Below are 16,621 nucleotides of genomic sequence, written 5' to 3' on the forward strand. Positions count from 1 at the left end.
CACTTCTAATAAAGAATTTCGAAAGTAACTTTGATAAATCAAGAAAATGTAACTGTGAATAGGTAAACCAGAACAAAACACTACTGAAATATTCCAACTCTTGCATTTCAACTAAAGAAATCTAAAATGATCTTTGAAAAATCAAGAGAATGTAAGTATGACAAGGTAAACGACGAGAAAAAACTGCTGAAATGTTCCAACTCTAGCATTTCCATCAAAGAAATCCAAAATGAACTTTGAAAAATCACGAGAATGAAACTGTGACTAGGTAAACCACAACAAAACACTACTGAAATATTCCAACTGTTGCATTTCAATGAAAGAAATCCAAAATGAACTTTGAAAAATCAAGAAAATGTAAGTCTGACAAGGTAAACCACAACAAAACACTACTGAAATATTCAAACTCTTGCATTTCAATGAAAGAAATCCAAAATGAACTTTGAAAAATAAAGGGAATGTAAATGTGACAAAGTAAACAACGACAAAACACTATTTAAATAATCCAACTCTTGAATTTCAACGAAAGAAATTCAAAATGAACTTTGAAAAATCAAGAGAATGTAACTGTGACAAGGTAAACCACAACAAACACTACTGAAATATTCCAACTCTTGCATTTCAATGAAAGAGATCCAAAATGAACTTTGAAAAATCAAGAGAATGTAACTGTGACAAAGTAAACCACGACAAAACACTACTGAAATAATCCAATTCTTGCACTTCAACGAAAGAAATCCGAAATGAACTTTAAAAAATCAAGAGAATATAACTGTGACAAGGTAAACCACAACAAAACACTGCTGAAATATTCCAACTCTTGCATTTCAACGAAAAAAATTCAAAATGAACTTTGAAAAATCAAGAACATGTAACTGTGACAAGGTAAACCACAACAAAACACTACTGAAATATTACAACTCTTTCATTTCACGAAAGACATCCAAAATGAAATTTGAAAAATCAAGAAAATGTAACTGTGTCAAGGTAAAGCACAACAAAACACATTTCAATGAAAGAAATCCACAATGAACTATAAAATCAAGAGAATGTAACTGTGACACTGTAAGCCACGTCAAAACACTACTGAAATATTCCAACTCTTGCCTTTCACGAAAGAAATTCAAAATGAACTTTGAGAAATCAAGAGAATGTAACTTTGACAAGGTAAACCACGACAAAACACTACTGAAATATTCCAACTCTTGCATTTCATGAAAGAAATTCAAAATGAACTTTGAAAAATCAAGAGACTGTAACTGTGAAAAGGTAAAGCACAACAAAACACTACTGAAATATTCTAACTCTTGCATTTCAACGAAAGAAATCCAAAATGAACTTTGAAAATCAAGAGAATGTAACTGTGACAAGGTAAACCACAACAAAACACAAATGAAATATTACAACTCTTGCATTTAAACGAAAGAAATCCAAAATTAACTTTGAAAAATCAAGAGAATGTAACTGTGACAAGGTAAAGCACAACAAAACACTACTGAAATATTCCAACTCTTGCATTTCAACGAAAGAAATTCAAAATGAACTTTGAAAAATCAAGAACATGTAACTGTGACAAGGTAAACCACGACAAAACACTACTGAAATATTCCAACTCTTGCATTTCAATGAAACAAATCCAAAATGAACTTTGAAAAATTCAGAGAATGTAACTGTGACAAGGTAAAGCACGACAAAACACTCCTGAAATATTACATCTCTTGCATTTCAAAGAAAGAAATTCAAAATGAACTTTGAAAAATCAAGAAAATGTAACTGTGTCAAGGTAAAGCACAACAAAACACATTTCAACGAAAGAAATCCACAATGAACTTTGAAAAATCAAGAGAATGTAACTGTGACACTGTAAGCCACGACAAAACACTACTGAAATATTCCAACTCTTGCCTTTCACGAAAGAAATTCAAAATGAACTTTGAGAAATCATTAGAATGTAACTTTGACAAGGTAAACCACGACAAAACACTACTGAAATATTCCAACTCTTGCATTTCATGAAAGAAATTCAAAATGAACTTTGAAAAATCAAGAGACTGTAACTGTGAAAAGGTAAAGCACAACAAAACACTACTGAAATATTCTAACTCTTGCATTTCAACGAAAGAAATCCAAAATGAACTTTGAAAATCAAGAGAATGTAACTGTGACAAGGTAAACCACAACAAAACACAAATGAAATATTCCAACTCTTACATTTAAAAGAAATAAATCCAAAATTAAATTTGAAAAATCAAGAGAATGTAACTGTGACAAGGTAAACCACGACAAAACACTATTGAAATAATCCAACGCTTGCATTTCAACGAAATAAATCAAAAATTAACTTTGAAAAATCAATAGAATGTAACTGTGACAAGGTAAACCACGACAAAACACTACTGGAATATTCCAACTCTTGCATTTCAACGAAAGAAATTCAAAATGAACTTTAAAAAATCAAGAGAATGTAACTGTGACTAGGTAAATCACAACAAAACACTACTGAAATATTCCAACTCTTGCATTTCAATGAAAGAAATCGAAAATGAACTTTAAAAAATCAAGAAATGTAAGTGTGACAAGGTAAACCACCACAAAACACTACTGAAATATTCCAACTTTAGCATTTCAATGAAAGAAAAAAATGAACTTTGAAAAATCAAGAGAATGTAACTGTGACAAAGTAAACCACGACAAAACAATACTGAAATATTCCAACTCTTGCATTTCAACGAAAGAAATTCAAAATGAACTTTGAAAAATCAAGATATTGTAACTGTTATAAGGTAAAGCACAACAAAACACTACTGAAATATTCCAACTCTTGTATTTCAATGAAAGAAATTCAAAATGAACTTTGAAAAATCAAGAGAATGTAACTGTGACAAGGTAAACCACGACAAAACACTACTGAAATATTTCAACTCTTGCATTTCAATGAAAGAAATCCAAAATGAACTTTGAAAAATCAAGAATATGTAACTGTGTCAAGGTAAAGCACAACAAAACACATTTCAACGAAAGAAATCCAAAATGAACTTTGAAAAATCAAGAGAATGTAGCTTTGACAAGGTAAACAACATCAAAACGCTACTGAAATATTCCAAGTCTTGTATTTCAACGAAAGAAATCCAAAATGAACTTTGAAAAATCAAGAGAATGTAACTGTGGCAAGGTAAACCACGACAAAACACTACTGACATATTCCCACTCTGGCATTTCAATGAAAGAAATCCAAAATAAACTTTGAAATATCAAGAGAATGTAACTGTGACTAGGTAAACCACAACAAAACACTACTGAAATATTCCAACTCTTGCATTTCAATTAAAGAAATCCAAAATGAAATTTGAAAATCAAGAAAATGTAAGTTTGACAAGGTAAACCACAACAAAACACTACTGAAATGTTCCAACTCTTGCATTTCAATGATAGAAATCGAAAATGAACTTTGAAAAATAAAGAGAATGTAACTGTGACAAAGTAAACCACGACAAAACACTACTGAAATATTCCAACTCTTGCATTTCAACGAAAGAAATTCAAAATGAACTTTGAAAAATCAAGAGAATGTAACTGTGACAAGGTAAAGCACAATAAAACACTACTGAAATATTCCAACTCTTGCATATCAATGAAAGAAATCCAAAATGAACTTTGAAAAATCAAGAGAATGTAACTGTGACAAAGAAAACCTCGACAAAACACTACTGAAATATTCCAACTCTTGCACTTCAACGAAAGAAATCCAAAATGAACTTTGAAAAATCAAGATAATGTAACTGTGACAAGGTAAAGCACAACAAGACACTACTGAAATATTCTAACTCTTGCATTTCAACGAAAGAAATCCAAAATGAACTAACACTACTGAAATATTCCAACTCTTGCATTTCAACGAAAGAAATTCAAAATGAACTTTGAAAAATCAAGAGAATGTAACTGCGACAAGGTAAACCACGACAAAACACTACTGAAATATTCCCACTCTTACATTTCAACGAAAGAAATTCAAAATGAACTTTGAAAAATCAAGAAAATGTAACTGTGAAAAGGTAAACCACGACAAAACACTACTGATATATTCCAACTCTTGCATTTCAATGAAAGAAATTCAAAATGAACTTTGAGAAATTAAGAGAATGTAATTGTGACAAGGTAAACCACAACAAAACACTACTGAAATATTCCAACTCTTGCATTGCAACGAAAGAAATCCAAAATGAACTTTGAAAAATCAAGAAAATGTAACTGTGACAAGATAAACCACAACAAAACACTACTGAAATATTCCAACTCTTGCTTTTCAACGAAAGAAATCAAAAATGAACTTTGAAAAATCAAGAGAATGTAACTGTGACAAGGTAAACCATAACAAAAAACTACTGAAATATTCCAACTCTTGCATTTCAACGAAAGAAATCCAAATGATCTTTGAAAAATCAAGAGAATGTAACTGTGACAAGGTAAACCACAACAAAACACTAATGGTGGGATGGGGGTCCAAAAGTTGGGGGGTTCTTTGGGGCCCCGGGGGCCTTTGGGGGCCCGGGGGCCCTGTGGGGGCCCTGGGGCTCTTTGGGGGCCCAGGGACCCTTTGAGGGCCCTTTTGGGGCCATTGGGGGACCGGGGGCCTTTGGGGGCCGGGGGGTTCCTTCGGCGTTGGAGTAGGGGAGTCGGGGCCCTTTGGGGTTGGGTTAGGGGGATTGTTGGGGTAGGGGACCTCACAAAACTGTTCAAATGGAGCTTGTGGATTATAACGACCACAGAGTTTCACCCTCAACTCCTCTTCTAAATCATCTTCTAAAATCATCTTCAAAAATACTTCAAACGGTTTCGCTTAAATCATCTTCTAAAATGTCCCAAAATGGTTTCACCCAAATTATCCCTAAACTTAACTTCTGCGTGTTCCTTTTGTTTTGGCATCCCTGCGCTGTCACATTTGAAATTCAAAGGAAACCCTTTCCCGCGTTAATCTCTTCATCTCTAATATGTTCTTGGTTACACTATTATGGCTTCGATAGAATATCAATTTATCGCTAAGTCTAATGACCTGACAAGCCGTATTTAAAAATAGAATATTAATTTATCTCTTTAGAGTCCCGCATAATTCCAAAGAAACAAGTGATGTCATTTCTAATTCCCTTTCGTGAATCAATAATTCCCCTTAGAAACAACAAATAAATTCCCCTTTCTTGAATTAATAATTCCCCTTAGAAACAACAAATAAATTCCCCCTTTCATGGATCAATACATTCCCCTCGATTATGCAAATCAATTTCACAGAAATTCTCTCCCCTTTGAGTTCCAGATCAATACATCTCTTCCCCACCGTCCATGCGCATGTGCAAAATTCGCCCCGGAGACAATACACCTGGACGAACACCAAATAAATCGACCTTGACCTCATTAGACCCGATCAATAATCCTTGAATAAATTATGTCCCGTCAGCGTTAGACCAAATTGTAGATGGCAGCACGGTGTTCGCGTAGTATTCTATGCCCATATATGGACTCCCGTCACGAGTCAATAGGGTCTATTTCTCGGAAATCCACTTCCCCCTCGAGTCGATCAATAATCCTCGAATAAATTATGTCCCGTCAGCGTTAGACTAAATTTTAGATGGCAGCACGGTGTTCGCGTAGTATTCTATGCCCATATATGGACCCCCGTCAGTATTCTATGCCCATATGTGGACTCCCGTCACGAGTCATTAGGGCCTATTTCTCGGAAATCCACTTCCCCCTCGAGTCGATCAATAATCCTTGAATAAATTATGTCCCGTCACCGTTAGACTAAATTGTAGATGGCAGCACGGTGTTCGCGTAGTATTCTATGACCATATATGGACCCCCGTCAGTATTCTATGTCCATATATGGACTCCCGTCACGAGTCATTAGGGTCTATTTCTTGGAAATCCACTTCCCCCTCGAGTCGACCAATAATCCTTGAATAAATTATGTCCCGTCAGCGTTAGACTAAATTGTAGATGGCAGCACGGTGTTCGCGTAGTATTCTATACCCATATATGGACTCCCGTCACGAGCTCATGAGGCCTTTCTACTTACCTTGTATTTCTGTCAAGAGGTTTTCATTAGCACATGTACATTACAAATGCGAAAATACTTTTTTTTTATGGATAATTCTTATCAAAAGTAACAAATCAATGTTTTTTTAATAAGAAATCAGTGTTTGAGAGTTTTGATAATATAAAGAAAAAAATTTACCTTCATTTAATTATTTTAAGATATTAAGTCTGTTAAATTCTTGAAGCTCATAGAATCTATTAGAAATTTTAGTTTCTTTTTTTAATTTTTACAGCTCTATTTCTGCTTATGATAAAGAGGAGACCACTGTTTCACAAATCTAGTATGTTCTATGCAGGAAACTCATTTTGGCACAACTTGGCTAATATTCTTACTATAGCCTGACTTTGGGTCCGAGGTTATATTGGGGTCCGAGTTTATTATCTTAGCTGAGCTAGAAAAAAATAAAACGATTCGCCACGTTGAACCTGAGATCATAAAAACACCGTAATATAACGAAATTTTCGGCTATGAAAGCCTTGACGTAGTTGTATGAAAGCACCAGTGCACCATACAACAATCTAAATTTCTATTATAAATATTTTCATTCATTTAAAGATCAATTGTGTACCAATTAAGTGCATCTTGTTAATTGTAGTCAAAAACTGTCGGCCACCAAAAAAAGATTATAATGAAATATAACTGATTTTTTTTCTAAAAAACGGAAGAAATTTTGAAAATATCTTGGAAAAGAGGGCAAATATTTTGACCGTCGAATGCTATGCCTTTTTCTCCTTTCTTTTTTAGGAGCAACTTGATGAAGTTTATGAGTGTCTTAGGTACAACCTTTTATGAATGCGTGAGTGTGTAAGTTTATAAGTGTGTTTGGTTTGTTATATATTAAAAAAATATTAGCAGGCGCCAGGAAATATTAAAAATATCTCATTGGATGATTATTCTATGAGTATACAAAACTGTAGTTAATTTTATTTGAATTTCCCCCTTCGTTTGTTTTAAGGACAGAGTCAATTCGACTGTTCAATGCGTCAAATAGCCAATAACCAATACTGACCGATTTGATTTTCTTTTCCTTTTTAGCTGATACTCCCGTTGATTGTCATCGTAGTCGCACTTTTGGTCCTCGAGATGATTCCTGGTTTCCAAAACTCACCCTCAAGGGAAATTTCACTTGACGTAAGCATCATTTATTTCAGAAAATATTTAGCACAATGATTTTCGCTACTACTGCCACATCCCTTGCAAAAAACTTACAAAATTTAACGTATAAAAATAAAAATATGACTACAGAAGCTAAAAGGGAACACTTAATAATGAAGTGAAGCAAAGCCATTTTTATTGAAGTCGGTTTTTGGCCTAGAGAACAGAGGATTGAGAGAGTTGTAGCCTTCATTATATTATTACATTTTTGGTTCACTTAAATTTCTAAAATACTCTTTACTTTCATGAGAGACCTACCTCTGTAATGAGGCTTTTCCTATCTTAATTTATAGATTGGAACACACAACCGAGTGTAGGCGGTTCCCTAAAACAGGCATATTTCTTTTGTCATCGTGCAACATATTTGCCTCTGAACAGGGAGCTAATATAAATTTTTTCTCATTAGTAAGTTCTTAAATAAAAAATACTATTAAAAAAAAGGAGAATTTTCCCCCTTCCAGAGACTTTGGGACTGTCAAATACAGTTATAATGACTCTTAGCAGGTTTTTGTTTCTCCCTGCATTCCCAGCCACGGAGCTTTGCCAGGGGGGGGGGGGGTATTTGATAATTTTATTTTTATACAAATGATTATATAAAATTATTTCTGGATAAATCCCTCTACCTATATTATCCATTTATCAAAGCAGTAGATATTTTTTTCTTCAAAATCACAGCCTTACGTGTCCTGTATAAGTATGTTTTTCTGTACTTCACTTAATTGACTGGTACTGGCAGAATTTTTTGCACCCTAGACAATTTTTTTTTTTTTACTTTTTAACTAAGTTACTTTACTTTTTACTTTGTTTACTTTACTTTTTTACTTTTTTTAATCTTACTTTTTATACCTTTTAACCAAGAATCGAATACCATAGTTTTTCTCATTTTTAGACAATCAATAAATTAGCGAATGAACGGCTTTCTTAGTTTTCATATAACGATTTCTCACGAGAATAAAAATTTCATTTGATTATATCTTATGTCTTTTTTTTTCACGACATTTTTTCTTCACTGATTTTTATTAAATGCATTCGGATGCTTCAACTCAACTGTATTTTAGAGCTATCGATGGACGACTACCCTTACAAAGTCATCGGCGGATCCAATTGCGTCCGAACTGGAGCAAATCTATTCAAAACTTGACGTGTTTTATGGCAATAATGAGCTTATAAACGTAAATCAAGGAACCATAGAAGAATTCTTCTTACAACAGGTAATATTCTTGTGCTTGTTTGACCTCTATTGAATAATAAGTGATAAATTTCTGTTTTTCCCTTATTTTGATTTGTTTTGTACATATTTCTGTTGGTATACAGTAGAAGACGTCCAGTTGGACCTCTATTAGGCACCACACATCACTATAAAATGCAGTAAAGACATCTTATTGCTGATTACTGTCGTTGCATCCTTATTAAAAAGTTTTCTTAGCCGTTTGGAATGTTGATCGAATCTTACTTGTCAGTGTATGATCTTCAGGGTATATTTCCTCATCGTAGATTAATCATTGTTTCTTATTTACAATTAGAGAGAGGTGACTACAGTGTTTACCGGTCATGGACTTTTTTCAGACTTATTAACATCATTCTGTCCTGTCTTTATTGACTCCTGGTAACTACCAATAATGGATTTTTTTTCAGACTTATTAACATCATATCAGACATCAGACATATTTCCTTTCTTTATTATTCTCGAGTCTGAACCAGTTTTTTTAACATCCTAAAACAAGCAAATAGGCTAAGTAAAACGTTTAACGAGAGTAGTAAGACTCTATCGCACATACAGTCTCACTCCCCTTTTTTCTTTTGAATTAAATATTTTTGTTCTCGACATTGTTAGGGCTATGGGTGCTATTGTTATCTACTTTCTTGTCTAGTGTTCTGTCTGACATTTATACCATATTTATCTCGGACGATTTTGGGCTCTGTGGCTTATTTATTTCAATCATTCATTCAATAAGTTTCCTCAGACTAAGTTAAGACTAAGTCAGACTAAGTAATGTACATTCCCAATCTGATTATGTTCTGCTCAGTGTTACCAGATGCCCGGTTTAAAATTGCGCGGCCACAAAAGTGAAAATGCACCGAACGTAATTTTTCTAGTGAAAATGTGCTGAGTAAACGATTTTCTAAATTCAGCATGCAACCACCTCAAAAAGTGCCCAAATAGCGCAATTATGCCCTGTATGGCAACTCTAATTCCACTTACGTGTATAATTCCCATTCGGCTTCAATGAGAACACAATATCTACTAGATTACAGTTACACCTCCAATTACAATCTAACAAAGCGAATATTTGATTTGAAATTTTCATCCCCGCGCAAAATCCGTCAATTTCGAAGGTTCAGAGTAAAGGAATAGTTTTTGAACCATGACAATCTTTGCCTGCTTAAAACAATAAACAGTAAACATCAGCCATTAGACAAAGCGAAGGGTAAACACTAAAATGAATGTATATTCTCTTTAAAAAATAGCATATTTTTTTAGATTCTTAATGGTCTTCTTCCAAGTCCCTGACCTTATGTTTTGAATCTCATTAACCCCACTCCTCCTCCTCGTGGAGGCTCCCGAAGTGACTTTCACGAAGAAGCTATCTAACTGAAAGCAATTTCAAAAATTAGCATGAACGTACAGAAAGCAATGAAGCAATCATATTGCTACTGTTAATAAAAATTACACCATAAGATAAAATAGTAGTATGCTATCTATATATTCAGCGCCTACAAGCCTGAAGCATGGATATGTTTGCAGTTTCACGGGTACATGGCTTACCACGGACAGGCATCAATTGATACAGAGGGTACAGGCCTTACCAGACGGGTTTCTGAGCCAACGCCTATTTTCTGGGCCAATCAGAGATGTACAAGGAATTACACAAGAATATGTGCGGAGTTTCACGGGTACATGGCTTACCGCGGGCAGGCATCAATTGATACAGACGGTACATGACTTGTCAGACATGTTTTTCTAGGTTCAATAGCCAAAAGTATAGATCGTCAAATTGCGTATTCAAAGATGGTCTCTTTGTAAAAATACTATTTTTGGCCCGGAGACCTTATAATCATGTGGAACAACTCTTTCGCCAAAATCCATTTTCTGAACCATTGCATTTAGTCAAGACTGGTTTGCTTAGGAATGTGTCCCTGGTAATTAAAGAATGAGGAATGGGATGCTACAGTCAGAATTCGTTTAAGTTGAAAGTTACAACATTTGCGTAAACTAACTCAATTTGCGGAAAAGGGTATAGCATTTGCATTACTATGCAATGAATGATCTTAATTGGTGATTGAATAGTAGGATTGAAACAGAGCTAGATAACATTTTTAATTGGATTATATGAAGGTGGTAAAAAAGGGTTAAACTGCTTACCAGTTAAGGTAACCCCGAAAGGGTTGCTAACTCATAGACAATTTATTATAAATTTGGAATAGCATCGTTAACATCATTCTATGGAAATGATTAGCGATGACAAGATGACATTGTGACTTGACCTAGCTTCACTTGTCGGATGTGTTCTATATAATACACAAGTACCATCTGAACAGTGTTGTCAATATAAAATATGCTCTAACGTTGTAGTATACTAAATAGTTGGTACTAATAGAGTTGTAGATGCCAAGAAAAGAATTTTAATAAAGAAATTCAGAACAATCTTTAGAAATCCTTAGAAATCAAGTAGTGAGACGATTATGAGTATCAACCATCAAGGATCGCAACCATCAATAACCCTAACCACTAAGGACCTCAACCTCCAAAGGTCGCCTATCCCCAAACTCCAAGAGGTCCCCTCCCTCCAACTTTTTGGGCCCCACACCCCTTTTTTTATACTTTTTTTTGAAGTTTTTTTATTATTATTATTTTTTTAATATGGTATTTTTTCAATTTTTTTACATGTCTTAGGATAAGATAAAAAATACTTAAAACACACAATTTACATTTAATATTTTCCAAACTCAAAATCAGAATGGTATAGATACGTTAGTCATGACTATTACTATAAAAAAAATAGTGTTTGTAGTAGTATTTTTTTTACTTGGAAATTATTCAACTTTTTTTTACGTATCTTAAAATGATATGAAATATGTTTGCGGCTCTACCAATCGTACTTTATGCTTGCTCAGAGACACGACGCGGCTTTCCCACTGGTACTCTATGGCGGCTTATCGACACTACCTAGTTTACTGCATGTATTAAATCAGTATTTTTTACGCAGTGGAAGGATAAACACATAACTCATATCTTTAAAAAAATGAAGATGAAGCATTTTAAGAAAGTGTGTGCACATGATAGTGTTACTATAGCATTGAAAGCTAAAAAGGAGAAATATTTGAACTATGAAACAAGTACAAATGGTAGCATTATCGGAAATGTATGCGTGCATTGTCACGATAGTGAGGAATTAACTTTCTTTGGAGTACCAAAAAAATTCAACTCTTATGTTGGTGGATATGCGAGACCGAGATCTCCGGAGAGGATTGCACTCAAAGAGAATGCCAACAAAAAAATAATCTTTGATGATATAGGACAACTCCTTGCTACTATTGCAGGTAACACATTGCCTACTGATACATCCTATCGTCAGCTTTCAGGTGTTAGCATTCAACGGAAGGTCAAAAGACGCAAAGATGAAATACAAATTGAGCGTGTGGATGACCTCCCGTAAAAATTGTGTATGACTCAAAATGGATTAATGATTATTCTACTGATTACGAACTAAGAGAAGACGATAGCTACAGTATCAAGAGAGAATATGATGAAATATTTAATGGAACAGATTCAAAATGTCCAAAGTTGCTGATTGATAATAATAATGTATAATAATATATTTTTTGTATTAATATCCTACATGACATTATTTTATTAAAAATATATTATGCATTAAATTGTTATGTGTTCATTATTTTTAGAGTATGCTACCATATCAAATGTTTAGAATGTCTATTGAAACATCGGGGATGTAAGAAAAGGAATTTGCATACATCATATGTCGGATAGATAGGGTAACATAGAGAAAATCTAAAAAAAAGTATCAGAATGAATAAAATCTTTATATACACCTTTTGTCGGATAGGTCAGGATAAAATTTATAGAATCTAAGTATCAGAGCGAATAGATTCTTTATCAACATCCTTTGCCTGATATGTCAGTTAACCTTATCAAAACCTAAGATAGGCACTGGGACAAGAAAACACCTGCCCAGAGACACATGCAAAGAGAGTGAGAGAGACAAAAAAAAACACACACACAAATACTTAGATTCAGACTACAAACAGACAAACATAAGCACTGGGACTAGCAAACACCCACCCAGACATACAGGTTAAGAGAGTGAGAGAGACAAAAACACATTTAAATATCACTCAGACACACGGGTATAGCGAGAGAGACATGCAAAAAAGTTAGGTTTACTTAAGTTCACTTTCACCTTTTCACTACCTTATCAAAACATGTCAGAGTGAAAGTGTCAGAGTGAAGAAATTCTGTATCAACATCTATTGTCGGATACGTGGCATAACATTGACTAAATATAAGTATCAGAGTGAATAAATTTTTCTATCATAATCATTGTCAGATACATCGGATAAAATTAACTAAATCTAAGTATTAGATTGAATAACTTCTATATAAACATCCTTTGTCGGACATGTTGGATAACATTGTCAAAATTTATCTTTTAGAGTGAATAAATTCTATATCAACTTCATTTGTCGGATACAACAGATAACATTCACAAAATCTAAGTATACGGGTGAATAAATTCTTTTTCATCGTCCTTTGTCAGATATGCTTGATAAAATTGAGAAAATCTAAGTATAAGACTGAATAAATTCTTTATCAATGTCTTTTGACCGGTACGATTGATAACACTACCTAAATCTAATTATCATAGTGAATAAATTCTTTGTCAACTTGTTTTGTCAGATACATCAGATAACATTCACGAAATCTAAGTATCACAGTGAATAAATTCTTTATCATCGTACTTTGTCAGATATGTCTGATACAATTGTGAAAATCTAAGCATCAGAGTGAATAAATTCTTTATCAATGTCTTTTGACAGATACTTTTGGTAGAACCGATAAAATTTAAGTATCAGCGTGAACAAATTCTTTACTGGCATTCTTTATTGACATCATTTCTCGGATACGTCGGATAACATTGACAAAATCTATTTATTAGAATGAATAAATTCTTTATCAACTTCTTTTGTCAGATAGTTCGGGATACAACTGATAAAATCTAAGTGTCAGAGCGAATAGATTCTTTATCGACATCCATCGCCATCAATTTCAGTTAAAAGTATCATAATCTAGGGGCCAGAGTGAATAAATTATGCATTAACATCTATTTTCAGATACATGGAGTAACATTGACAAAATCTAAGTATTAGAATGAATAAATTTTTTATCAATGTCTTTTGACCGATACTTTTGGTAGCACTGATAAAATTTAAGTATCAGCGTGAACAAATTCTTTATCGGCGTTCTTTATCGATATCATTTCTCGGATAAGTAGGATAATATTGACAAAATCTATAGTTCTTTATCAACATCCTTTGACGGATAGGTCGGGATAAAACTGATAAAATCTAAGTATCAAAGTGAGTAGATTCTTTATCGACATCATTTGCGAGAAATTTCAGTTAAAATTATCAAAACCTAGGTGCCAGATTGATTAAATTATGCATCAATATCTATTGTCAGATGCATGGGTAATATTGACAAAATCTAAGTATCAGATTGAATAAATTTTTCTATCAACGTCTTTGTCGGATAAATTGGATAAAATTGACAAAATATAAGTATCAGATTGAATAAAATCCTTATCAACATCCTTTGTCGGATATGTTGGATAACATTGCCAAAATATAAGTATCAGAGTGAATAAATTTAGTATCAATGTCCTTTGAGAGATAATTTTGGTAGCACTGATAAAATTTAAGCATCAGAGTGAATAAATTATTTATTAACATTCTTTATCGATATCATTTCTCAGATATGTCGGATAACATTGACAAAATCTTTGTATTAGAATGAATAAATCCTTTATCAACATCTTTTGTCTGGTGTGTCGGATAAAATTGACTAAATATAAGTATCAGAGTGAATAAATTCTTTATCATCATCATATTCCGGACACATAGATTTTCCGGATAAAACTGTCAAAATATAAGTATCGGATTGAATAAATTCTTTATCAGCATCTTATGTCGGATATGTCGGATAAAATTATCAAAATCTAAGTATCAAAGTGAATAAATTCTTTATCAACTTCTTTTGTTGGATACATCAGATAACATTCAAAAAATCTAAGCATCAGAGCGAAAAAAATTATTATCATCATCATTTGTTAGATACACTTGATAAATTGAGAAAATCCAAGTATCACAGTAAATAAATTCGTTATCAATGTCTTTTGACAGATATGTTTAATAACATTGACAAAATCTAAGTATCAGAGTGAAAAAATTCTTTGATAACATTTTTTTATCGAGACAAGTTGTCAGATACGTCAGATAGCATTGACAAAATTAACGTATTAGAATGAATAAATTCCATATAAAAATCATTTGTTAGATACTTCGGATCCGATATTGACAAAATCTAAGTATCAGAGTGAATAAATTCTGTAATTACATTTTTTTATCAACATCAGTTGTCAGATACATCGGATAAAATTGACAAAATATAGGTATCAGAGTGAATAAATTCGTTATCAGATAACATTCATAAAATCTAAGTTCCATTAATTTGACTTTATGCATCTTTGCCTTGAATCTAGGCTAGACTGGATATAGATGGCAGCATACCAACTCAGACACACAGTCATAGTGAGAGACAGGCAAAAAGTTAGGTTAATTTAGGTTCACTTAGAGTGGTGCCCACTCTAAGTAAACCTAAATTAACTTAATGTTTTGCGTGTCTCTCTCTCTCACTATGACTCTGCGTTTTAGCGGGTGTGCTGCCATCTATAACCAGTCTAACCTAGTTTGAACGCAACGATGCATAAAGTCAAACTAATGGAACTTAGATTTTATGAATGTTATCTGATAACAGATTTATTCACTCTGATACTTATATTTTGTCAATTTTATCCGATGTATCTGACAAAGGATGTTGATAAAAAAATGTATTCACTCTGAAACTTATATTTTGTCATTTTTGTCCTATGTATCCGAGAAAAGGATGTTGATATAGAATTTAATCGCTCTGATGCTTAGATTTTGATAATGTTAAACGACGTATCCAGAAAAGCATGTTGATAATTAATTTATTCACTCTGACACAGAGTTTGTCAATGTTATCCTATGTATCCGACAAAGGATAATGATATAGAATTTAATCACTCTAACAATTAAATTTTGATAATGTTATCCAACGTATCCAGCATAGAATGTTGATAAAAACTTGTTCACTCTGATACTTAGATTTTTTAAATTTTATCAGACTTATCTGACCAATGATGCTGATAAAGAATTTATTCAGTCTAATACATAGATTTCGTCAATGTCATCCGACGTATCCGACAACTGATGTTGATAAAAAAGTGTTATTATAGAATTTATTCACTCTGATACTTAGATTTTGTCAATGTTATTAAATGTATCTGTCAAAAGAAATTGATTGTCAAAACACATTTAGAATTTTATCAGGCGTATCTTACAAATGATGATACTGATAATGGATTTATTTGCTCTGATATTTAGATTTTGTGAATGTTATAAGATGTATCCAACAAAAGGAGTTGATAAAGAATTTATTCACTCTGACACTTAGATTTTGACAATTTTATCCGACATATCTGACATAAGATGCTGATAAAGAATTTATTCAATCTGATACTTAAATTTTGTCCATTTTATCCGGATAACCGATGTATCCGGTATATGATGATGATAAATAATTTATGCGCTCTGCTACTTAGATTTTGTCAATTTTATCCGACATATCTGTCAATAGATGTTGATAAAGAATTTATTCACTCTGGCACTTAGAGTTTGTCAATGTTATCCTATTTATCCAACAAAGGATTTTGATATATAATTAAATCACCCTGATACTTAGATTTTGATAATTTTATCCGAAGTATCCAGCAGAGGATATTGATAAAGAAGTCGTTCACTCTGATACTTAGATTTTGTCAATTTTATCCGACGTATCCGAAAAATGACGTTGATAAAGAATTTATTCATTCTAATAAATAGATTTTGTCAATGTTTTCCGACGCAACCGACAACTGATGTCGATAAAAAAAAAATTTAAAGAATTTAATCACTCTGATACTTAGATTTTGTCAATTTTATCCGAGGTATCTGACAAAGTATGTTGGCAAAAAAAATGTATTCACTCTGACACTTATATTTTGTCAATTTTATCCTATG

General features: G+C 32.9%; 1 protein-coding gene across 1 annotated transcript in view; it reads left to right on the forward strand.

Moving 5' to 3' along the window:
- Positions 1–16,621, forward strand: part of LOC148944293 (phospholipid-transporting ATPase ABCA3-like) — a 233,259-nt gene that overhangs the window by 115,654 nt on the left and 100,984 nt on the right. Inside the window, exons 19-20 of the mRNA XM_089100087.1 lie at positions 7,124–7,219; positions 8,302–8,454. Of these exons, the coding sequence (XP_088956213.1) occupies positions 7,124–7,219; positions 8,302–8,454 (249 nt within the window). The remainder of the gene's footprint in view (positions 1–7,123; positions 7,220–8,301; positions 8,455–16,621) is intronic.

The sequence above is a fragment of the Artemia sp. Qi Xiang Cuo genome, chromosome 14 (genome assembly GCF_049724085.1).
Source record: "Artemia sp. Qi Xiang Cuo chromosome 14, ASM4972408v1, whole genome shotgun sequence".
NCBI classification, from domain to species: Eukaryota; Metazoa; Arthropoda; class Branchiopoda; order Anostraca; family Artemiidae; genus Artemia; species Artemia sp. Qi Xiang Cuo.